Source organism: Equus caballus, chromosome 1 (assembly GCF_041296265.1).
Source record: "Equus caballus isolate H_3958 breed thoroughbred chromosome 1, TB-T2T, whole genome shotgun sequence".
NCBI classification, from domain to species: Eukaryota; Metazoa; Chordata; class Mammalia; order Perissodactyla; family Equidae; genus Equus; species Equus caballus.
In genome coordinates this window covers 157,597,453-157,621,602 of record NC_091684.1, presented here as the reverse complement: position 1 = coordinate 157,621,602, position 24,150 = coordinate 157,597,453, and the positions used below count along the sequence as shown (strand labels likewise).

The following is a 24,150-nucleotide window of genomic DNA, read 5'->3' as shown; positions in this document are numbered from 1 at the left end:
TTTTTCTATTATCTCTTTAATTATACCTTATTATGCCATGCCTTTTTAGGCATATCATTCAGGTTTTTAAAGAAAGGATAAGAAAATGTTTTTGGGCAGGGTCTTCCAATATATCAAGGCATAATAAATGTCTTCAGACTGTCTGGATCCCTGTAGACATAGCCCATACAGCTAGGATCTGATTAAACTTTTCCCACATGTACATATTCTAGAACAATGATCAGTAGATCCAGGCAAGCCTACAAAGAAAACAGATGTTAGCTGCAAACACAAATCCATTTTGTAAAGTATTTGTGTGATTTGACTAGTATCTGACTCTTTATAGCAGATGGTAAATTCTGAGAACAGAGATGACCTCCATGTTCACGCTTATATTTTGGAATAGTTGTCCCTATTCCTTGAATGAACAATTCAGCTTCTCTAATTCTTCCTTCAAATAGCTTAGCATGATAAATGACCAAAGCACCTGGGAATAAATTAAAAGTTTTGGCTGAAGAAACAGGCCACAGGGTCCTAACTTGGAATGGACTACTTACTCAGTAAATGCCACAGTGTCTAGAAGTTCTAAAAGCATGGTATCCTCCATACTCATAGTTTAAAAGAAGTAGAGAGGTAAGTGACAGAACCTAGACTGGGCTTGAACAAAGGGCTATGACCTCATTTCTGCCATCACTTACTCCATCCTAGCCTCCAACTGCTGTACCAATTGTTTATCCACGTGGTGACAGAACAGGGGAAGAAGGTTGCTGGGAAAGGTTAGGGGTTCTGCCAGAGAGGCTGTAGGCATTTGGGCTATCTCCCAGGCAATCAGAACCACCATGTCTGTCCTGGAGGCAGAGAAGAAGAAATACATTGTAGTCTTTGTATTTCTGCAGGAGACAGACTCAAGGCCAAGGGTCCTTATCCTCTGCTACCACTATCACTGTCTGTGCACATAGCAATTAAGAGATAACATTTGCATGTTTGGTATGTGCCACGCAAGGCTTAGTGCCTTACGAATCTTCCTCTTATTTAATCTTGAGCACTCTAAGTGGTTAGTACCATCATCCCTTGATCCCTTTTTATAGATGAGGAAACAGACTAAGAAGTGAATTGACATGCCCCAAAGTTACAGTGCTAGTAAGTGATAGAGGCAGAATTCAAACCTAGGTCTATTTGACTCTAAAGCTTGTCCCCTTAATTACTATGTTACACTGCCTCCCATGGGAAACCAACAGTCCAGGGCACTAGAGAGGGAGAGAAAAAAAAAAAGTAGAATAGCTACAACTCTGCGGGTTATCCCTTCTCTGTCCAACCTCCTCCTCAATGATTCCATAGACCACTCAGGAAATACCTCATCTGGCTCAGCCCACACGTCCCAGGGGTACTGAGGCCTTTATGATCTTACCAGGTGGTATAGTCACTGTTGGATTTCTCTAGAGAAGAATCCAGGGATACCAGCTGCTCCCCATGACTTAGCAGGGCATAGAGCAAAGATATTCCAAACTGCAAGTGATCAAGCGTTCAGGGTAAAATGAGTTCACCATAGACATTCAGTGTTTCCCTGGCTCTATCTTCCCAACTGAAAGGGCAAGTTCACAGGTACAAATGGAGCCCAACACCCATGAAACTGTCAGGTTACATTGGCTGGCCAAAGAACTCAGACCTTTCCAAGGAAATCACTTCTCTGAACTTTCCCCAAAGATTCTTTTGGGGAGCTGATTTAAATGCACACTCATGGACTCCACCCTTGGGGTCAGCGTCTGTAGATCAGGAGTAGACCCAGGATTCTGATACAGGTAGTTTGTGGACCCCACTCTAAGAAGCATGGCTTAAGCAGAGATCTTCAGAGTGGGGTTCACAAGATAATCCACTGGGTTATTGGAAGAAGACGCCAGAACTTTCACATCTGGAGTCTCATCTTTTAAAACTTTCTATCTTGTATTTATTATGTACCTAATATTAGCATAGTGTTACATGTATATGACTTATGAACAAACACATGGGTGATACTGTTCAGAATTGTTTTACTAAAAGGGATACACAATCTAAAGAGTTTGATGACCTCTGCTCTAGAGATCCACAACAGCACATCATCAGAGAGCTTGTTAGAAAAGCTAAGGCATGGGTCCCACCCCAGGTCTACTGAATGAGGCTCTCTAGGGGTGGGACCACGTGTTCAATAAGCTCTCCAGGTGACCCAAGTGCTCTCTAGAAGTTGAGAAGCACTACAGAGGATAAGATGGAGAAATGAGAACATTCTCCCACTCATCCTTTTGCCAGTGATACCACCTGGAAGACATCCCTGGAAAGAGAAAAGCCTCCCAGGTGTGTTACCTGATTCTGAAGCACCACAGTGACTGGCCGCTCTGAGGAGCCAGGTGCTAGCAGCGTTAGTCCCTGGAGTCCTTGGAGGAGTTCATGGAAGGTCAAGTGACTGATACATCTGCCCAGAGGTTTGAACAACATTTGTAGGGCCTGCAAGAAGGTCAGTAAGCACCTCTCTCAGATTCTGCTACAATTTCACCTCCTCCTACCTCACCTCAACCCCCTTTTCTTGCTGACCTGCCTTTGGCACCTTCCTGGTCAGGTTTTACCAGGCCTATAACCACTCACGTCTCTCCATCCCTAGGCACAGGTCCTTCAATACCTACTTGTTCTAGGATGCCTTCCCTAAGAAAAGTAGATATGGGGCTCAACACTTGTCTCAAACTTCCACAGCACACTCACACCTGTGCAACCATATGCCCATGTGTTTTTCATTCTTTGTACCTGAAGATGATCAGCTGTTCCCATAGTAGTTTTAACTCCCTTACCTGAGGGTGGCAGGGTCAGCGCCCCTCACTGCCCAGCACTTTCTCTGCCATCTCTGGGAGTGCGGAATGGAAGAGGAGGAAAGATCCCTAACCTGACCACAAACCATCCTCTTCTCTACTCAATGCCACAGTACCTGATCAGCCACATCCCTCCTGACCAGGAGGGGCAGATGGTGGGTGATAGCCAGAAGAAGGCTAACAGCTTGATTCTGGGGCAGGAAGGGGAGCATCCGGGCCACTAGGGCTTTCCCCTTCCTCACAGAGAGCACCTGCAGGAAGCCATCTGCTGCCTCCCTACAGGTGAGATAGGAGAGCATTTTCAGGGCTCTGCATGGAGGAGAGGACTACCTGTTAGAAAGGAGGAACAGAAGCAAAGCCAATGTCTTTGCTGATCTTTCCCTTCCTGGGCTGAGGTGTGACCCTCCCATACTCACTCCAGATTATTCTGCTCCTGGGTCTTTAAGGCCAGGAAGAGCTTCTCCACCTGTTTGCTCTGCTGCTCAGAGTAGCAGGGTTGTGGAGGCCCGTCCTTCTGGCCCTCCTCTATCTCTAGTAACTGAAGGAACATCTGGGAATTCGAGGGTGGGAAAAGTGGAAGAGGTAAACTTGAGCAATATCCCATTCTCGTGGGTAAGTTAGGAACTCATCCCCAAGGAGCTGATAGCTCACCTTCTCAATGTGGTGCAACACCCGAAGCCTCTGACTGCTTGCAGCTCCTGCCTCCTAGGAGAAAGGGTCCCTGGCCATCAGCCTCACCTACAAAGCAGCAGCTCAGGCCTCTGGAGAGCTAAAAATAGAGCTGGAAAGGCTAGGCACAAAGTCTGATCACACTTCCTCATTCTTAGGTCACAGTCTGAACATAAGCATGACTGTTCTCCAGAACTTTCTTCAAAACAGGGGAAGAGAAAAAAAGGTTCTGGGAAGATAACACTCCTACCTGCTCTTGAGTTCCATGGGGTACAGCATCAATAGCTCGGCGAGGGCTGAAACACGTTGATACAGCTACCTGGCCCAGGGAACCCTCAATTCGAACCACTGCACAAAAGGAGTTAGGAGAGGCATATTCTCCTCCCCTTTCCACCCTCTGTCCTCTTAGATGTCCAGCCCATCCCAGCAAGTCAGCCCTGGTCCTACCTGACTCGTAAGCCTCTGCCTTCTGAATGTAAGGCGTTACCAGCTTGAGGGACTCAACCTTGTTCTTTCGCCCAAGTAGCTCGTCATCTGCCTGCTTCTTCTCTAGTTTCTGATAATACTTCTGCAAGTCCATGGAATAGAAAAATGTATGCTCATCTTCTGAACTTAGAATTAAGGGTCTCAAGTGCAACCTCTTAATACACCCTTTCCTACAGTATTCATTCCAGAAATGATCCTAGCACCTTAGGCCCTTCTAGCAATTGTCCTAAAGCATCTTACACACCCTGGGTCTCACGCCACATACCTTAGAATCCCCATACTAAGGACTTTAAGAGTTAGACACCATCGCCAGATCTGGTGGAAAGGCAGAGAGCAAAGTGGAAAGCCAGGAAGCAAACCTGTCCCAGCATCTGCAACCTTCCCGCATTCCTTACTCCCAAGTTATGCGCTGCACACCACATATCCTCCCCCTCCCCATTTTAATTTTGTGATCCTACCTGTGCTTTCCAAAATCAGAGTTATCTGATGGCATGTAGACCATCAGCAGCTTGAAGTACCGAGAACACTATTGCCAATTGGCCTGTAGGCCAGTTTTATACTTCTCAGGATTTGCTCAGCAGCTCTAATATCTTCTTAAAGAAGTCTGTAAAATCCCAAGCTAAAATAAAGCCACTGAGAGTCAAACAAGAATTTGAATAAAGCTCCTTCCTTTAGGAGCAGTGCCAAAAAGGCAAGAGTATAAAACTATTTCACTTTCAATGATCCTGGCACAAAGAGGAGAGTTTTTCAAGTGTAACGGAAAGAAAGAAACTAATGTAAACAGGAAGGAGATCAAGCTGGAACTGTGATGGGGGTTCATGGAGGTTGAGGAGAAAGTGAGACACAGCCTCAACAACCCAAAAACCCATAGACAAAGACTTGCCCCATAAATAAAGGGGAGATAGGAAGCAGGGGGAAATGAGTCAAAATGTCTGCCAGCATTTGTTCAATTCAACAGATTGAATCCCACTATTTATAAGATCCCTGTTTTAGATCTAAAAAAGTGAAAAGTAGATGAATGTTTATAACAAGACATTTCTAAGATCCACATAAGTGTGCAAAGGTGGAAAAGTCCGTATTTCCATGCCGAATAGGGGGAATTCTTGGCAAAGGATGGAGACAAAACCTGAGTGTGTTTGGGGAATTGTAAATAATCCCATTTGGCTGAAGTGTAGGAGAATAGAGGGGAATGAGCTTGGAATGTCAACTTTAGAAATATGGCCCCTATCCTGTAGTGATTGCCTCACCCACCTGAATGGACATGGCCTCTAAGAGCTGAAGAGAGGATCCGAGAGGGACCAGGGAGTTCAGGCCCCAAGGTCAGAGGCTAGGAAGAACACCTGGGGCTCACCTGGTAGTAATAATCATCCAGGCGGGGGTTCTCACTCTGCAGCTGAACCATCTGCACTTTTATCACCCAGTCCTTCTCTTTTCGGGTCATGAGGTTAGCATAGGGGTCTGGTTGCTGAGACCAAGGCTTCTTGGCTGGGGGACTTCAAGCCAGGAGGAGCATCCCTTTAGATTCACCCACCCAGCCACAATGAACTTCCCAAGGAGTGGTGAGCTTGGAGTGGTGCTGTCAGGGAAGGATGGGAACGAGTGCAGAGGTAGGCAACACCGTGAGAGTCTTAATTGTACAGGGTCTTTGGGAATCACAAGGGAATACCCAGCATGCAGACGAGTATCAGCCCTGCTGCTTGTCTAGACTTTACCTTTGCATTCGACTATGCTGCTGCAGCTGCAGGAGCCGTTGGTGCTGAGGGTGAAGCTGGGTCAGATGACTGGGAAGACTTAGAAAGAAATTTGGACTGGGTGAAAACAAGCTCTCAGCTCCCTACCCCTTCAATTCATTTAGCCTCATCCTAACCTCAGCAGGACATCGAAGGGAATCCTATCTGTTTATGTGCCTCCCCAAAGTAAGCCACATGAAACATCACAATCCTAGCTCAGCAGGGCTCACATTCTCCTCCAAGATAGATTTTTTTGCAGTTTGGCTGCGGGAAATCGTGACACAGTAGAAAATCATTTACCCTGTTTGTCAGGAGTTCTGAGTCCTAATCTCAGTTCTCCATGCCAGCTAACCACAAGTAAGTTCTTTTTAGTCTTCGTGGCCTTCCATTTCCTCATCTGTAAGGGAGAAGGGACTGGACTCTTCCTGAGAATTCTCTTTTTAAGTTTCTATAAGTAAGTTTCTGTGGCAGCTGGTAGAGTGGCCCCTACTCCTCATCAGCCCCTACCTTCTGAGACTTCTAGAGAAGAGCTCAGCCTGTCGTGGATGCTGGGGTACCTGGCGCCCTGATCCAGTACCTGAACTTAGGGGGCCATGAGGTCGGCAGGCTGCAGAAGAGAGATGGGTCTGGCAAGAGCAGTTGATGTCCAAAATGGCACGCTGGAGAGTTGGCGCTGGGAAACTTAGGCCGGAAAAGAACTGGCGACAGGTAGTCCAGGGTCTGGGAGAAGAAGTAAGAGGTCTCGGACCAGGGCATCTCCATCAACAGAATGCTGCTCTTGTTGCTAAGTGCTTTTCCTACCTCTATATTCTCACCTGTCTTTTTCCTTAAGAACCTCACCCAACATTTTGCCATCTTGGGGGCCCTCAAGCCAGCTGTGAGGGCACCAGACTGTGGATCCTGCTCGTTTCTAACAGGGTTTGTCACCTCCTAGGGCGCACCTCTTCAGTCCCCGACACTGTGGGGCATGTGCTTTTCCTACTGTCTGGAAAGTCAACACCTCTCCCTCTCCTCTCTGTAAGTCTTGTCTCGGGCTCTTGTGTCAGCTACTGGGGTGACACTTATGTGTCTCTTTTCTGATTCATCCGAGGTCCTCCCCAGAGCTGCAATTTGCTTCTCATTCTCCCTGCAGATTTCCTGCAATTCTTCTACCCCAGACCATGTTCCCATTATGCAGTTAAGTGAAGGGCAGGTGCTCTTTCTAGCCCTAAGCTCAATGCTGCTCATCTGCTGAAATATTTTGTAAGGTGGAAGTAGGGTCCTAGGTTCTTTTTTTCATCTGAATGGCCAGCTGTCCCAGAACCACCTCTGTCATTTACCAAGCTTACCTACATTATGGACATCTCCCACCTCCCATACCCACACTTCACTTTGGGTGCTTCATCTCCAGAGCAAGGTCAAGAGCACTGAACATAATGGAAATAAGGGACACTTGGCACGCTCCTTCTCAGCACCCAGTTACTTTCTCATAGGATGGAGACTAGAGAGACTCACCTGCCACAGAAAGTGCAAGGAGGTAGGTGACATCCCCAGCACATCAGGGATCTTGATTCCAGGGGAACTGAGACCACCTCTCTGGAATGGGAGGAAGGAAAGCCCAGGCTTGAATGAGCCCCTGTGGTGTTTTCTACGTTCATCTGTGTCCATGAGGGGTGGCAGCAAGGCCAACAATTTCCACCACCCAGGAGAACGGCAGCCTGGCCTTCCCTCATAATCAAAGTCAACTGGGCCAGGACCCCTCTCCTTCCTCTGAAAGGATGCAAGACTGGTATCTCAGGAGTAGGTTGAAGGAGGGTCTAAGTCACTTCATTCTACATGTGATTCCTTGTCTTTCTCCACTGGTTTCGGGAATCCAAGGGAATAAATACCAGTTATGGACCATTGAGACACAGGGGCCCAGCGTCGAAGATGACTCACCTGCAGCACCAGGAGCAGGACCAGCACCTATGGACAATGCACAGCCCTGCTAGGACCTGATTTTTAAGGTGAAGCCAGCAGCACAAACTAAGTTGGAGATAGGAGGAAAGGAGGAAGGAAAGAGAGAGTCCCTACTGGGGTTCAAGCCTGAAATAGAAAGTGTTAACCCAGAACCTATCTTAGAAAGGGATAGAGAAGAGGAGAGGGATGTTTAGCAACAGTCCATGAGCTGCAGACAGTTCAGGACAACCGTGCCCCCACCCACTCCTGCCATGGTACCTGGGTGTTATGGACAGCACTGAGCACAGCTGGATCCCCGAGATCTTTCTCATCCTCCTCCTCCTCCTCTTCTTCCGGGCCTGGGGCTAAATCTGGATCTGGATCCAGATCCTCCTCCCCCTCATTTTCTTCCTCTTCCTCCAGTTGGGAGGCAGACACCAGCTCCTTCTCTGGAGCCAAGGAACCACAGGACTTGGCTGGGCCTTGGTTTAAGTGGGGGCCTGAGGAAGAAGTAGACAGGGGTGCAGGTGTGAGGAGTCTCATCTCGAGAGGCTACTTCTCAAGAGTGCTTCTGTTCATAAGCCATCTCCAGCACCACCTTCAAACAACGCCTCTTGTTCTAAGGGTTCAACTCAGCCTCACTACCTCAGGGGGCCCCTAACCGTCCCCCATGGAGCAAATGGAACCGGCAGGTAGCAAACACCTTCACTTTCCACACGTCCTCTTCAATTGCCTCATTAGATACCACCAGTCTTCACCTGCTCTCCCCCACCTGACAGCCCTTTCTGTGCCTCTTTAATCAACGGAGTTCCAGCTGCCCGGACTCACTGCAATTTAACCCTTTCTGTGCCAGATACTTTACATGTACAGTATATATTCATTTGACTCTCGCAACAACTATATAAGGCTGTTATTGATAATTTCACTGTGAAGGTGAGGAAAGTATGGCTCGCAAAAGTGATCTCAGTCACCCAGCGTGATGTAGCAAGTAAGGAGAAGAGTTTGGAATCACTCTCAGCGATTCTGGACACCCAAGCCCACGTCCACGCGCCGAACCAGACCAGCAAGTCTCCGCACCCCTGGGCCTTTTTATCCAGATAGCACGGACAAGTTGGTGATACCTTCAAGGCATTTCATCTTTGCAGGCTGGCCAACTCCCTCCATGGCCGTTTCCTCTGGCGAGAGAGCTGTGTCAGCCTCTAGAAGGTAAACCTGGGACAGAGAAGAGACCCAGAGGCACCCTCCTGCTCAGTAAAGATAGCACAGCACCCTAAAACCTCCGTGGTCTCCTCCCAGCAAGGTTGTCAGAGGAGTATTGGCCCAGGGTCTCAAGGAGCAGGACTGCTCTAAACCCCCACCCTCTCTCTGACCTCACTAGCCCAGCTCTAGGGAGTTGTCCTGCAAAGGGACAGAAATGAGGGACAGGTCTAGTTGAAGGAGAAGCACTCCCATGCAGACATCACCAGGCTCCGTCTGCGCACGGTGAAGTGGCCTCACAGCTGCCTTGTTGCTGACACGCACCGCCTGACAGTTGCCGTCCTTCTTGCTTAGTTTAGCTGTGGCAGCCTGGGCCAGGGCTGGCTTACTGCCCCTGACTTTAAGAGTCCTAGCCCCTCCCCGGCTCTCCTGTTAAAGGGCCAACCACTGCCTCTTGGGAGAAATATGAGAACATAATATTACGATAAAGAAAGCTCTTGAAAGAGCAAGGAAAATAAACTGCATTTTTAACCATCCAAGGTTGTAAGTGCAGCTTATTGGAATCAATATTTGGGAGCAGATGTTTAAAAAGAGGATCCCTGTTTTCCACAGCCATCATAGGAACTTTGTGAGGTTATCTTCCCCTCAATCCCTAGGTTTTGCTCCATCAAAACTAGATAGGAAAGCCCAGGGTGGATCTGAGATTACCTAGCAACCAAGTTCTCAGTGCTTCAGGGCAGCATCTGGTAACGCTTGTCCTTCACTGGGTCCCATAAGCTTAAGTCTGCTGCCCGGCTCAAACCGACTACGGACCCCTCTGAATTTAGAAGGTAGATCTTCAAGGTGAAACACTTTTGCATAAGTTACACAGACAATCTTTTACCTTCTTGGCTGCTGTAATGGAAAACTGGTCCAGAAGCTGAGGAGTAAAAAGAAAACATAACAACAATAAAAACAAGTGTGTTAGTACCACTGGTTGGCAAACCCTAAGACCCACCTGAGCCTCATCTAGCCCCTGAGTGATCCTGGGTCATGTGCCCACATCCTGTGTTCAGCTGAACTTCACACGACTTTGTAGAACTTCTCAATAAAAATAAAAACGAAGCTAATTTCTCTACATCAAAAATGCAAGTTAGGGCCCTGTCTTCCTGGTGTTAGGACCATGATTCTTGGCGCCTCTAAAGAAAAACAGTTGTTTCAAAAATTTGGCTATTGGTCAGAACTATATGGTTGGGGGAAAAAAATTAAGTAGCTTGAAAGTTACCAAAAAACTTTTCAGATGTCTAAATTGGGTTCAGGCCTTTTTGGTCATGTTATTCAGCTGTTTTTCTCAAGAACTTCCTAATAACTCACGTTGGTATTATTAACAAACGGGCCCAATGGTGAATTTCAGTGTTCTGGAAGTAATTTATTAGGTCGCTCTAGAGACCAGGTCTTAAGGAGAGCTGCTTGCTGCCTGCGGATTTTCATTCTGAAAGCGGTCCCTGTACCAACTAGCATCAGAGCAGGTGGACTGGAGCTCATTCTTTTAAGATCATAGCCCTGTCTTGGCTGTTCAAAGTTTCACCTGGGACCTAGTGACTTTTGGGAAAGTCCCCTTTCCTTGCCCGAAGTCTTGTATATCTATGAACCCCTTAGATTTTCTAGCTTTCTGCCATAGTTTAACTGTGCTAAGTTTAACTAAGCCAAGCCTGTGCTAGGGTTGGGGTACAACGGTGAACAAGGCAGATGCCGCCCACGGTCTCTTAGAGCGTCCCAGAAAATAAGAAGTACAGACAGGTAAACGAGACTGTTGGATCAGATAAAAGATCCATTAGACATGTTTACATTTACTGAATGCAACGCGTAAGGACTGTAGGGGGAGATTTTAAATCCATTGTTTCGGTTTCTGTAATGGCTGTATATCTATGCCAGTTTTCAGTTTCTTCTTGAGTTGGTGTTGCAAAATTATATAATCTTCTAGGAGTGTGTCCATTTAAGTTTTCAAATTTACTGGCATAAAGTTGTTCACGGTATAAGAGTATCTTTTAAATCCATACTATGTTTGTACTTTGTCTCCCTTTTTATTCCTAACGTTATTTATGTATTAGCCTCTCTTTTTTTCTTCTTTCCAAAGTTTTTCTATTTTTATTAGTCTTTTCAAAAACACCATACATAAGTCAGAATTTCTGCAGGAAATAGTACACTCAAATTGGATATTCTGAGTAGACTTTTAATAAAGGGATATTTGTAAAGGTATAGAAAGAGTACAGTACAGCTGGAAGGACGAGCACGGTACCCTGAGACTGGGAATAGTTGGTTGTTACCACTTGAGGGCAAAGGCAGGAAGATGGAATGGTTACCAGCAGCTGGAGACAGAGAAGGCTTCCTAACCGGCAGATAATTTCAACATCCGTGCATATGGCCTCCAGTGTGGCTGCACTCTCCTAAACTATATCCATTCTTTCTGAGATCTGCTCTCTGCTCCCTCCTCTTGCCTCTTGAGGCGTAGGTGTGGTAAAGTCTCCCCACTCTTGCTGCCCTCAGCGTACTTCACTGTCCTTTATGAATTTCCTTTAACCCTGCTCACACCTTGGTTACTATGTCCTTCCCCAAACTCTCCTCAGTTACCCTGCTTGAATGTGCTATTTGTTTCCTGTCGGGACTCTGCCTTACACCATCTGCAGCCTGCTGAGCCATTCTTTTCTTTTGTCCTTCTTCAGCTTCCTCTCCCATCCCTCAGTCATCTGCGATTCTAAAACATAACCCTTGCCCTTAAGTCCCCTACACAATTCCTCTCTCTTTACTCTCAGCAGACAACTTCACCTCTTATGTTATTGAGAAAATAGAGGCCTCTGGGCTGGTCTACTTAAATTTATACTTGGAGGAAATTTATATGCACCACAGGCTGCCCACCTCATTCTTCCGGGGGGGGGGTGGCCCTCCTCTTCAAGTCCAGCCTCTCTGCCTGGATCCTATGCCCTCCGACCACTTCAGTCAGGCTTCTCACCCCTGTCTTCAGCCTCTCTATTTTTTCTTCTTTCTTCTTCTTATAGCATAGCATAGAAATATTGGGACGTGTTCATTCTTGGAAGCAAAATCCCTTTCTTGTTTTTGTTTCTTATTTTAACTGCCCCGTATCTCTCTCCTACCCGATGAACTGAACTTCTCCATTTCCTCAACTCACATCATTCCTTCAACCATTGCTCTCTGGCTTTTGACTCCATCACACTGAGAGCACCAGGGGACAGATGGACATAATCCCACAAGCCCCTCAACCTTTGCTATGTACAATTGACAATTTTTCAACCTTCACGACAAATTCCCTACCCTCACTTTTAGCCTGATGCCACCCCTAAACACTTCTTGGATTATAAAAAAAATCTGGAGCTAGCACTACTCATTCACTCCTCAGCAACTATTCTCAATGACCAGCGATTTCTTAACTGGAAGTGCAAAAGGCATGTTTCAGTCCTTATCATAGACGAAGTCCCTACAGCATTTGACACTCTTGATCATGCCCTCCTTACATCTCTTGTTCTCCCACAGCTTTGTGATGCTTCAGTCTCCTGATCCTTGTTGTACCTCTCTGGTCATCTTTCTTTGGCCTCTTTCCTGCTCTTCTCATCCTCTTCCCATCCTTCAAATGTCCTCTTCTTCATGCCTCTTCTCTTTCCCCTTTACATAGAATATTCTTAATCTGAGGGTCCCCTAAAATTGTGTATATGTTTGTATGATTTTTAACATGTCCTTTTTTTTCCTGGAGAGACAGTTTAATAAATAAATAAAAGCATAGGATATATTGGAGTATATGAGGAAGCCATTTGGTTTAAAACTAATTCGACCTGACCTTGTCTTTTTTCCAAAAGGGACTGATGTTGCCTATTGAGTATGATGGTACATCTGCTTTAAACATTTACAATGTCCCAAACACAAGAATGATGCCCTTAAAGACAGAGATGTAGCTTCCCCCGATATTAGCATTTCTTTAAGGATAAGCATCTCTTCCTAGAAACTAAGGATTAATTAATAACCTGCTGTGCTGACCTTGTAACCACTGACCTGCTGTGCTAGCAAAGCAATCTTGTGACTGTTGTAAAAGGGATACTCCCATTGTATGTGATGTATGCTCTTTATTCCAAGATGAAATATAACTCCTCTTTGGTGTGCTTCCTTCCTTGGGGATGGAAACCCCCCCAGGCTAGAGTCCTTGGTCTTGGCTCATGATAAGGTCTCCCCAAATTTTGATTTATAGATTGATTATAGATTATTTGCATCGGCACAGTCCAGAACTTTCATCACATTCTCAAATGGATCAAGAATCTCCCCAAAAGCTTAAGTCCTCTGCAACTTGGTATCCCTGGGCAATCTCATCCACTCGTGTTTTCCTCCCTCCTACAGGCCGATGATTTCCAACTCCTTTTGTCAGATCTGACACTTCCCAACATAAAGCACCTCAGTGGTTTTCATCTTCTGTCCTTTACGTACGGCATAAGGCCCTCTAAGATCCGACCTTGACTGCCTCTCCAGCTTCCTGTCTTCAAGCTCCCTGCCTTCTGGTTTGGGTTTCAGAAATAGTGAACTGCTTTTAGCTGTGTGGGGAGAGTGGGATTCTGAGGGAGCCCTCTCTCTAATTACTCTGCACCAGGAAGTTTCTCCTGGCCCTAAGGACCTCTTACCCTTGGTCTGGGAGTTAGATCCCACTGTTGATTAAAGAGCCTTCCTGGCCCAATTCTTTCTGTATTTCTTTTCAGTGACACTGAACATGTATATCTTTGCAGGTAAGGTATACTGTTGCTGTTGTGTCCCACAGGCAACATAAATTTGCAAAGGAAGAGTTATTTTAATTGGAAGGTGATTTCAGATGCTTTAATAAAGTATCTTATTCTGATATTCTAAATATTCAAATGGGGAAAAAAATTCAGCTCAGGCTTTACCTCCTCCAGGAAGGTTTCTCAGCACCCTCCTCCCTTCCAGGCTAGATGAGGTGCACTCATTGGCCCTTACATCTTTTTCTCGTTGTACCTACCACACTGAGTTGTAATTCTGTTTCTGTATTTGTCACCCCTACTTGAGAACAGAGATGTGTCGTCTTCATCTTTGTGCCTCCAGCACTTAACACAGTATCTGAAACAGAGAAGGTTCTCAATGAGTGTTAATTGAGCTGAACTGAAATGAAAAATGATGGTCCTTCCCCTCACAGACTTCTTCGGATGGGGTTTCTTGCCTGACACCTGGGTGTATCCTAACTCAAGCCCACTGTCCACATTGCTCCCAATCAGTGTCATTCTTAGAAAACAAACCTCATGACGCCTAAGCCAGAATCATAAAAGACACATAGATTAGACTAAAAAAGTAAAATTTCTATACTGAAGACATATTTATGACAAAATAAATTCTTATGGAGCAAAGATTTAAATGTTAAAAAAAAATTAAATCTCAAAAATAATCAAAGAAAATAAGTCAATTTTTTAAAATGTGAGTAAGTAGAGAAGGCCCTTCTAACCATGACCCCAAGTCAATAAGCCGTGAAGGATGACTGATAAATTTGCCTAGATAAACATGCAAGGCATCAAATGGCAAAGACTATTGTAGGGGCCAGCCCGGTGGCATAGTGCTTAAGTTCGTGCGTTCCGCTTCAGAGGCCCGGGGTCTGCCAGTTCGGCTCATCAAGCCATGCTGTGGCAGCATCCCACATAGAAGAACTAGAAGGACTTACAACTAGGATATACAACTATGTGCTGGGGTTTTGGGGAGAAAAAAAAGAGGAAGATTGGCAACAGCTGTTAGCTCAGGGCCAATCTTCCTCACCAAAAAGCATACCTTAAAAAAAAAATCGTAAACAAAGTCAAAAGAACTTTATTTTGATTTGGTAATCTTAAATCTACCTTTAAAAACTATTTAAAAGAACTTTTAGGTGAAGATTCTTTTTATTGTTTCTGAAGATTTTGAGGACTCAGTAAAGGAACTATTTATGTTAAGGCCACATCCTTTTAGTAATATTTCCTTCACAACTGCTGGTAATCAATATTATCCAATCAGCAATCAAGTCAAAATTAATATAACACTGTTGATGGATAATACAAAGATAAGATTGCTATTTTCTCTCATGTTTACTTTTAAAATCCTATACTTTAGTTAAGTGCTGAATGCCCGTTACATAGAATATCTGCGTCCTTATGAAGACAGAAATCTTTGACCACATTCTTCAAAAAGAAAATTTGTTCTAATTTAAATAAGTAAAGCATGACTTTGTATTTTTAATTAATTATCAAAACGTGAGTGTCTTAATCCATTTGGGCTGCTGTAACAAAATACCAGAGACTGAGTAGCTTATAAACAACAGAAATTTATTTTTCACAGTTCTGGAGGCTAGAAGTCCAAGATGAAGGTGCCAGCAGATTCCATGTCTGGGGACAGCCCACTTTCTGGTTATCAGATGGTGGGGTGGCTTCTCACTGGTCCTCACAGTGTAGAAGGGAGGGGGCAAGGGAGCACTCAGGGATCTCTTTGATAATTGCACTAATCCCATTCAAGGGGGTTCCGCCCTCATGACCTAATCACCTCTCAAAGGCCCCTCTCCTCCTTATACAATCACCCTCGGGGACAGGATTGCAACATATGAATTTTAGGAGAATGCAAATATTCAGTCTATAGCCATGACCTTTGGAGAATATAGGCTAAATATATAAAACTACTATTTCTTTTTTACCAATATTTTACATTGAAATGTAATATTTGGTTATAAAAATCTCAAAAATGTTATTGTTTGTCAAAACCATGCTTCTATTTTCATTATAGGAGAGGTGCATGTATAGATAGAGAAAAGTTGAGACTTTGTCTTCCAAATCCTTAATCAGGTAATTCAACTTTTGGTGACTAATCTGTAATTGCCACATTTACAAAGAAACTGTTGGGTAAACAGATTGTTTGGTGTTGCACTTAGGCTCAGTGTTCATTTACATAAATTACATATGACATTTGGAAAATTTTTTCAAACTTAGGAAAATGCAGTTCTTAATAGGGCTTCATTGAAGTATACCTAAACTCTCCAAAATATTTCTGTTATACACATAAGTACAATTGCATAAATAAGATTACTTAGACAAAAGTAAAGACTTGCCTTTCGCATTCAAATTATATTTGCTTCACACAGAAACCTGCCTGAAAACAATTTAGAAGAGACTATTAATGCTCTTGACTATGGCAGTTTATTGCATTTTTCAGCCCTTTTTAAAATATTAAATAGTTGGAGTTTTAAGTCCTGCTTGTCTTCAAATAGATGTTTAGCATAAAACTTGAATGGCTGACACCACCACCATGACCACTAAATTGTTTGTGGACCAGAATCGATTTTATCAAAGTTGCTTCCCTTATGTATTTCGATCATGAGCTTCAAATGCTCTAAGCAGAATTTAGGTTTGACTACATTTACTTAACCCTGATATGATGCTGATGATGGTTCCAGGATGTCTTCTGCTTTCGTATCCAACACATCTGTGCCTGTAATATACTTCCTCCTATTCTTGCTCCTGTTCCTGCATATTATCCAGAATTAATTCAAAGAAAGTCACCTTTCAGAAATGGTGCTGAATATACAATCACCAACGTCAGTCTCTACTGTGTGTACTCCACCTAATTTCCTTGTTCAAAAGCTGAGGTTTTACTTCCTGGAGAGGCAAGAAGAAAATCAATGTCCTTTCTTGCTTTATCTGAAACTTGGTAGTCGATCTCCAGCGAGGCCATCAGGGATTTAGTCTTGTGCATGTTGCCATCAAGGAAGGCTGAGGCTGGCCCAGGAGCCGGCTGGCTCTTGTCAACCATCCTGTTAGACTGGAAGAAGCTGATCCATCCAAGTTGGCTGAGAATCTCTAGAGGGTGGTGGCAAGTGTCCTCAGGGCTGGGAGCATAGTCCAAGAAAGGGAGGGCTCTGGGACAGTCACTTTCTGAACCCTTCTCGGCCTCTGCCCCTTCAGGACCCCCTTCCTCCTAACGTTTTATTTTGAAAATTTTTCAATCCTGCAAAACAGTTGAGAGAAAGATAAAATTAACCTCTATGTAGCCTTCACCCTCTGGTAACCACCAATCCAATCTCTGTCTCTATGTGATTGTTTTTGTTTTTATCTTCTACATATGAGTGAGATCATACAGTACTTGACTTTCTCCCTCTGACTTACTTCACTTAGCATAATCCCCTCAAGGTCCATCCAGGTTGTCACAACCTAACTGCCTTTTAAAAATACAAAGTAAAACAAGGAGATACAATTTTTCAATGATAATGACCAGCTTGGGGAAGAGTGTGGGAAGATGAGCATCCCCTCTTAGTCTGTGGTGGAGTGTAACCTGTAACCAGTCTCTGGAGGGCAGTTTCACGGTGTGTAGGATGAGTTATATAGGAAAAAACTGGAAATGTCCCCAGTACAGGATGGGGTAAAAAAGTATGGTATATTTATATAATGAAATACTATGAAAGCATGAAAAAATGATATAGCTCTCTATTATTACAGAAATATATTCATATTAATATATTTATTATTTATAATAACATCTAATAAATAATAATTAATATATAATATATTGTGTTAATATATTATAATTTAATATAAATAATATCAGTGTTTAAACATTAAAAACTAAATTTATTTTATAATTGAATTAATATAAATATATTAAAGTATACGACATAATACAAAATTAGCTCTACATAGATATTAACATATATATTATAATGACATATATAATATATAGTCATATATATTAACATATATAATACATATAATTATAGAAATATATTGTCAAAAATATTATTGATTATTGATATCAATATACTGATATATCTATCAGTTCATTAGCAGTGGTTATCTTTGGGTGGTAGGATAACAGGTGATTTTTATTTTCATCTTTATTCTTACCTATATTGTCTGAACTTTTCATAATGGATATGAATTTTATAACTAGAAAAAAACTATGTGGAAAAGCTTTTTAAAATAAACAAAAATGCCCAAAAGACAAACAACAAGGGAAAAAACCCAGTTCTGTTGGCACCTGCATCATGGTCTAAGGGCCAAAGTCCACACTCATTTCCGTGGCACCAAAGCCCTTTGCAGGACCTTTAACCCTTCCAGGTGGAGTTAGTTGCTTTCCCGGAATCATAATCTATTCATACGTCTATAAACCAGAGTCTATGAACTCCTTGAGGAAAGAATTTTCCCCAGTGCCAGCCCAGTGCCCAGCACCTAGCAAGGTGCTCAGTAAAGGTTTGTTGAATGACTGAATGATTGTGGTAAACCCTGAGACCAGATGGATAGGTTGGGGCCAGCCTAAGAAGAAGGAAGCTAAAACTCTAAGGCACCTTTGTCCTGGGGACTAGAGGGCTCCTCTTGTTACTCTCATTCCCTGTGTGACACTGGCAACAGCAGGTAGAGCAGGAGTGGTTTGGCCCACTTGGTGTGTGGTGTCTGTGAAACAGTCCAGAAATGGCAGTGCCAGCTGGGGCTGACCCAGCTCAGTGGGGGCAGTGATAGGAAGGGAGGACCAAGGCTCCTGACCAAGCCAGGTTTCAGGAAAACTCCTTCCCCCTCAGCTGTTCAGCTGATGATAGCCCTGCCTCAAACATGAGTCTACCCAAAATACTCTGTGTGGCCAGAGTCTGGTTAACCAACAGGTAACTCTCCTTTGAAAAAGCAAATATTTATACTGAACAAGGCTCCTGGCAATGAAGGCCCAAAAGTGCATGTTTCTGGAAAAGGGGGATGAATTGGTTTTTTTCTTGCTGCCTCAACAAATTCCCACAAACTCATTGGCTTAAAACAACACAATTTATCATCTTGCAGTTCTGCAGTCAGAAGTCTAAAACAAGTCTCATGGGGTTAAAATGAAGGCAGGGCTGCTTTCCTTTCTGGAGACTAAAGGAAAATCCCTGTCCTTACCTTTTCCAGCTTCTGGAGTCAGCCACATTCCTTGACTTATGGCCTCTTCTTGCATCTTTAAAGCCAGCATGTTGCATCTCTCTGACCGTTCTTCTGTGGCCACGTCTCCCTTGGACCACCGTCAGGAAAAGTCCTCCTCTTTTAACACCCCATGTGGTTATACTGGGCCTACCCAAATAATCCTTGACGATCCCCTCGTCTCAAGGTCCTTAACCTTAACCACACCTGTAAGGACCTTCATGCCACGTATGGTAATACACTCCCAGGATCCAGGAATTGGGACATGAAGATCTTTGTGGGGGGTGGGCATTATTCTTCCTACTACAGGGCGTGATATGGAGAAAAGTCTAAAATTCTTCATAATAAGGAGCTAGTTCTGTATACAATGACATGGAAAATATCCACAATATATTTTTAAATGAAAATAAGCAAGTTCAGTAAATATGTATGGAATGATCCCAATTTTGTGGAACCTCCCCTTCCGCTCACTAAACTCTGAGTGTATGCTCACTGAGCCACCTCCCACCTGTCATGGCCTGGCTTCGGGGGTAGATGGTGGAGCCCACGTCACTCACTCACACCCTCAGGGCACTGGGTAGACAGAGGGGGCAGTCCCACCTCAGGTTTTGCTGTCAGTGGTCATTAGATAAATAGATTTTTGGCTAACAATAAATACAAATAGTATTTTAGCAAACTCATTTGTGGCAAGTTGATCTACAGTAATAATAACAATGATGATAATAAATAACGAAATAAAAAAAAATGTATCACTAACTTACCAACCTTCTATTTACTGGCTACCTCTTTTGTAACTTGACTGCTCCTCCTGTATGTGTATGGGTGGCTCTTATGTATACATCCCTCACGTTTCTGGGCTGTTTATTTTTTTTTAAATGTCTGACTCTTAACTAAACAATTCTTTGAAGTCCTCTTTTAGGAGAAGAGTTTAGAAAGGTTCAAGACATCAGAGCAGAGAGCATAGGCTCTGATACCTGTCCAAATAGCAGAGGGATAGCCAGAGAGGACCACACACACTAAATGGCCAGAGGCAAGTAAGCAAGCTGGAAAGTGGGAAGCGGGGCTTACAGCAAGAGTCTTGTAGTTATAATTTTAAACTTCTTCACCTTCCAAACTACATACAAAATATATCCGTGGATATTAGGCAGCAAACCTTAACCATGGTTTCAGAGGGGAGGAGACACAGGGGGAACTTTCACTTTCACTCAGTAGACCTCTGTTTGCATTTTTACAAGGGGAATACATACACGTGTTGGGCTTGTAAAATAAAAACTACTTTAAACACTGAGGTTACTTCTGGGAAGAGGATGTGAGAGAAGTTAGGATTTTATAGTTTTGTACTGCTTGACGTTTTTTACACCACGTTCGTATGATTTTCCCAATAAAAACATTGGCAACTGATACACACAAGCCTGGGAGGCAGCTTCCCCACCAACCAGATAATTCAACTCTCTCAACTGTACTCTTCTCATGTACTCTCTCTCACATAGCGATAATAACACCTACCTTATATGCATCTTCTGAGCATTTTTTTTCCTCCCATGTATAGTGTCTGACTTAGTAACTATTAATAAAAAAAACAACTCCCTCTCTCTGTTCCATTTCCTTTGGGCCTGCTGCCTTTTAGGTAATGGCTCTCAAATTTGACAAGTCAATCAGCTTGAGCACTGTAGGTAGTTGCTAATACATGAATTATTAAGCTGATTTTAATTCCAGACTGGACTCTCCTGGTGGGCAGGGCCTGGCATCTTCTTCCTCTTCATTGTTCCAGTACTTACATTTGCCACAAAGCCTGAACTCAACCATTTGCTGAATTTAATGAAATTTAACACAAAAGACTGAGGATTTCCAGCCCCTAAGCAGGCCAAACCAGGATGTACTTTTGAGCAGGCGACAATCTTCAAACTCCTTAAATTAAACCATTTAACAATGGTCATCTCTGGGTTGTAGGATTACGGGTGGTTTTAGTTTTCTTCTTTATAGTTATTGGTATGTTCCAATTTTCTATCATATGCATATATTACTTTTATGAGCAGAAAAAAAATAAAAGTCAATTGAAAAAATAATACTACATATCGTGGTGCTGGTTCCTGCTTATCTACTCCCCTCACCTTCTCATATGCTTCTAATCCTTGCCCTGATTGCCAAGCCATCCAATGAACCCCTTCCCATGAAAGTGCCCGAAGTGATTTTTAGTGAAAATTATGAGGCCTTTAGAATCAGATGGCCCAGTATTTGAATCCGAGCTCAGTGTGAATGTGAGCAAGTTTCTTACTTCTCTGAGTCTGTATTCTTATCTGTAAATGAAAGTAAAACCTACCTTCTAGATCATTGTGTAGTTTGAGTCAGGAGTTTCCCAAACTTTAACATGTATATGAAACATCTGGAATGTTGTTAAATGCAGGCTCTGATTTAGTATGTCTGGAATGGGCCCAAGAGTCTACATTTCTAAGAGCCCCTAGGTGTTGCTGATGCTAGTGATGAAAGGCCCACACTTTGAATTACACACTTGAAAGAGCCCTGGCACAAATGTCCTACCTAAGCTTGTTCCTCTCCTCTCAAGTGGACCTGGCTTTCTGGCTGTTTGGATGAGATCATCTCAGAAAACTGCTGGCTGAGATGCATCAGGTGTAACTCAATTCATTTGAGCTTTAACCTCTTTCTATTTTTCTCCCCACTTTAATATCTTTTTTTTTCTTTGCTAAGGAAGATTTGCCCTGAGCTAACATCATGCCAATCTTTCTCTATTTTTTAGTATGTGGGCTGCCAGCACAGCATAGCCACTAACAGAGCAGTGTAGGTCTGCGCCTAGGAACTGAACCCAGGCTGCCAAAGTGGGAGCACTGAACTTAACCACTACGCCACTGGGGCTGGCCCAATATCCTTCTTTCTCTTTCTGTTCAAGTACTTCATTCTTCTTTTGCCTAAAAACAATACAGGTATCCGTGCTTTTAGGGTTTCTTTTTTTTAAAACAGCTTTATTGAGGTATAATTAATACACAATAAATTACACTTAAAGTGTACAATTTAATAAGTTCTAATATATGTATACAGCTGTGAAACCATCATCAAAGTCAAGATAAAGAACATATCCATCACCTCTGAAGTTCCCTCCTGCTCCTGATGCTCCCCCCGCCCCCTGGAAATCACTCATCTGCTTCCTGTTACATAGGTTAGTTTTATCTTTTCTAGAGTTTTATATAAACAGAATCACACAGTATATGTTATTCTTTGTTTGGCTTCTTTCATTCAGCATAATTATTTCACCCATCTTGTGTGTACAAATAGTTTATTCCTTGCTTATTGCTGATAGTATTCCATTGTATGGATATCCACTATGACTTATCCATTCCACATTCTGGAAAATATTTACTATTTTGAATAAATGTTCATTTAAAAATTTTTTTAGGAGAGTCATATAGGCAAAAAAAAAAAAAAAAAATCCATCTGTTAATCCCACTACTGGGAGATGACACTATTAAATTGCCATGTTTGTAGACTTCCAGAAGTTTGCCCTACTAGGCAAACAGTCCTCTCACTTTTAGAAAAACAGATTTATATCTGATTTTCACCCTCACTATTCAAAACATGTCATAAATGGAAATCCAACAACAATATAGGAGTTCCCCAAACATAGGAAACTGAAAGATATACTTTTCTGTCTTCACTGTTTTTTAGTGCTTTTAAAATTGGTTTTCTAAGTGAATAGGTCAGAATCTGTCTTTAATGAGTTTTAAGTATAGTATTTCTCTGTGATGTGGTAAACAAGGAAGTCAGAGGTGAAAAATAGCCCTGTCTCTTCCTATACTCCCAGGGCACTAGAAAACAATTCAACACTAAATGTCAGGACTTAAGAACCTTAAGTGAGTTAAACAAACAAAGAAAAAACAAACAAACAAATGAGAAGGACAGGAGTGTCTTTACGCATAACTTTACATATGACAATTATTCTTTTTTTTCTTTTAAAGATTTTATTTTTCCTTTTTCTCCCAAAGCTCCCTAGTACATAGTTGTGTATTTTTTAGTTGTGGGTCCTTCTAGTTGTGGCATATGGGATGTCGCCTCAGCATGGCCTGATGAGTGGTGCCATGTCCATGCCCAGGATTCAAACTGGCAAAACCCTGGGCTGCCAAAGCGGAGCGTGGAACTTAACCACTTGGCCAGGGGGCCGGCCCCGACAATTATTCTTATATTTCAAGAGAGTTATAGACAGAGCTAGGAGAAAAACCATGTAAATGATATTAATAAGTACACTTGTTAAATATTAGAACATTTATAATAGAATATAATGTTTGTAATAATAATAAACATAATGTGTACACTTGTAAACATTTTAGAAACTCACTGTGTGCTAGGAACTGTGCGAGGCTCTCTCTGTGTGTGCATTGTCTCCTTTCCTTAGGTCTCTGGGGAGTATTCTCCTTCCTCCAGTTTAGACATGGCATCCATAACGGGGACTACTGAAAGGTCTAAAAATCCGTACAAGAAATCCAGAAGATATTTGTTGTGCTCCTTGGGGAAACACAACTCAACTCCCTTCAACTGAAAACCACGGTGATTTCCAAGATCTCTGCCCCTCCCGCCCCCCTGATTCATTTCCTCTTCTCACAGTTTCACTCAGAAAAGACCCACGGCGTCAGCCACCATATGATGGCAGCATCTTTCTTTATAGTATCCCCGAAGTGTAGGTTTTCTTAATGAGTCTGTATAACATTGTCACGCTTTTATAGTCAGTAGGTTTAACTTTGGGCCCAGGGCAGTTGCAAGCCAAATTCTCACAACTGTGGAGTCCTTCATCTTGCAAGTATGTGAAGCATGAATGCCAGTGCCATCAGGCCTGAGTTTGGATCCTGGTCTCTTAGCCTTTGTTTTCTCTATACATAAAAATTAATGGGCTAAGTCCTGCCTCCTAGAGTTTATTCACATATTCGCTCATTCGTTCGTTCACTCACTCATTCAGTGTACGGAATACCTACTATTTGCCAAGCACCGTTCTAGTGTGGGAATTTGCGGGAAATGAGGTACCTAAAGGAGCCTGTACGAGCCTGTAAACTCTCAGACTCTAAGGAAACAGTTACTGCTTTTACTATCAGTGGTTGTTTTCCTCACAAATCAACAAAACACAGAAAATTACCTAAACAACAGCGGGATGATACAGAAAAGAATTTCTTGGCACAGAGCTTTCCAAAAGGAAATTTTTCCCTGAAGGGATTCAGCAAGGGAGAAGATCCTTATTCACTCTGGACCCTTGTCTGAGCCATCCTCAGGAGGCCTCGAAGTTCCTGGATATTTTTTTGCCTCAAGAATCCAGAAACCCTACAGCGTATTCCCGGGCTGTAATTATTAACCGAAGTTCTTATATCTGTCCTGCACCAACCATCCTCTATCTATGCTCTTAATTTTTTCTGGGCT

At 43.1% G+C, this 24,150-nt stretch overlaps 1 protein-coding gene and 1 long non-coding RNA gene across 8 annotated transcripts; both read right to left on the bottom strand.

Moving 5' to 3' along the window:
- On the bottom strand, window positions 1-23,309 carry PATL2 (PAT1 homolog 2). Of its 7 annotated transcripts, none has more exons than XM_005603069.4 (18): window positions 23,084-23,309; window positions 13,821-13,918; window positions 9,696-9,731; window positions 8,737-8,827; window positions 7,895-8,115; window positions 7,193-7,273; window positions 6,276-6,418; window positions 5,681-5,758; window positions 5,320-5,461; window positions 3,930-4,050; window positions 3,733-3,830; window positions 3,465-3,518; window positions 3,230-3,363; window positions 2,930-3,089; window positions 2,317-2,457; window positions 1,388-1,485; window positions 678-827; window positions 1-239 (listed from the first exon to the last, which is right to left on the bottom strand). In XM_005603069.4, the coding sequence occupies exons 1-18, from the start codon at window positions 23,181-23,183 to the stop codon at window positions 221-223; spliced, it is 1,965 nt and encodes a 654-aa protein (XP_005603126.1). In that variant the 5' UTR covers window positions 23,184-23,309; the 3' UTR covers window positions 1-220. The 7 variants fall into 7 exon arrangements, with proteins under 7 accessions (XP_005603126.1, XP_070093676.1, XP_070093679.1 ...); XM_070237575.1 differs by lacking the exon at window positions 23,084-23,309 and adding an exon at window positions 16,366-16,497; XM_070237578.1 differs by lacking the exon at window positions 23,084-23,309 and adding an exon at window positions 16,232-16,354.
- LOC111768019 (uncharacterized) lies at window positions 15,121-21,662 on the bottom strand. The gene is made up of 2 exons (XR_002799961.2): window positions 18,721-21,662; window positions 15,121-16,810 (listed from the first exon to the last, which is right to left on the bottom strand). It is a non-coding gene; the product is annotated as an uncharacterized lncRNA (long non-coding RNA).
- Window positions 23,310-24,150: the final 841 nt, after the last annotated feature.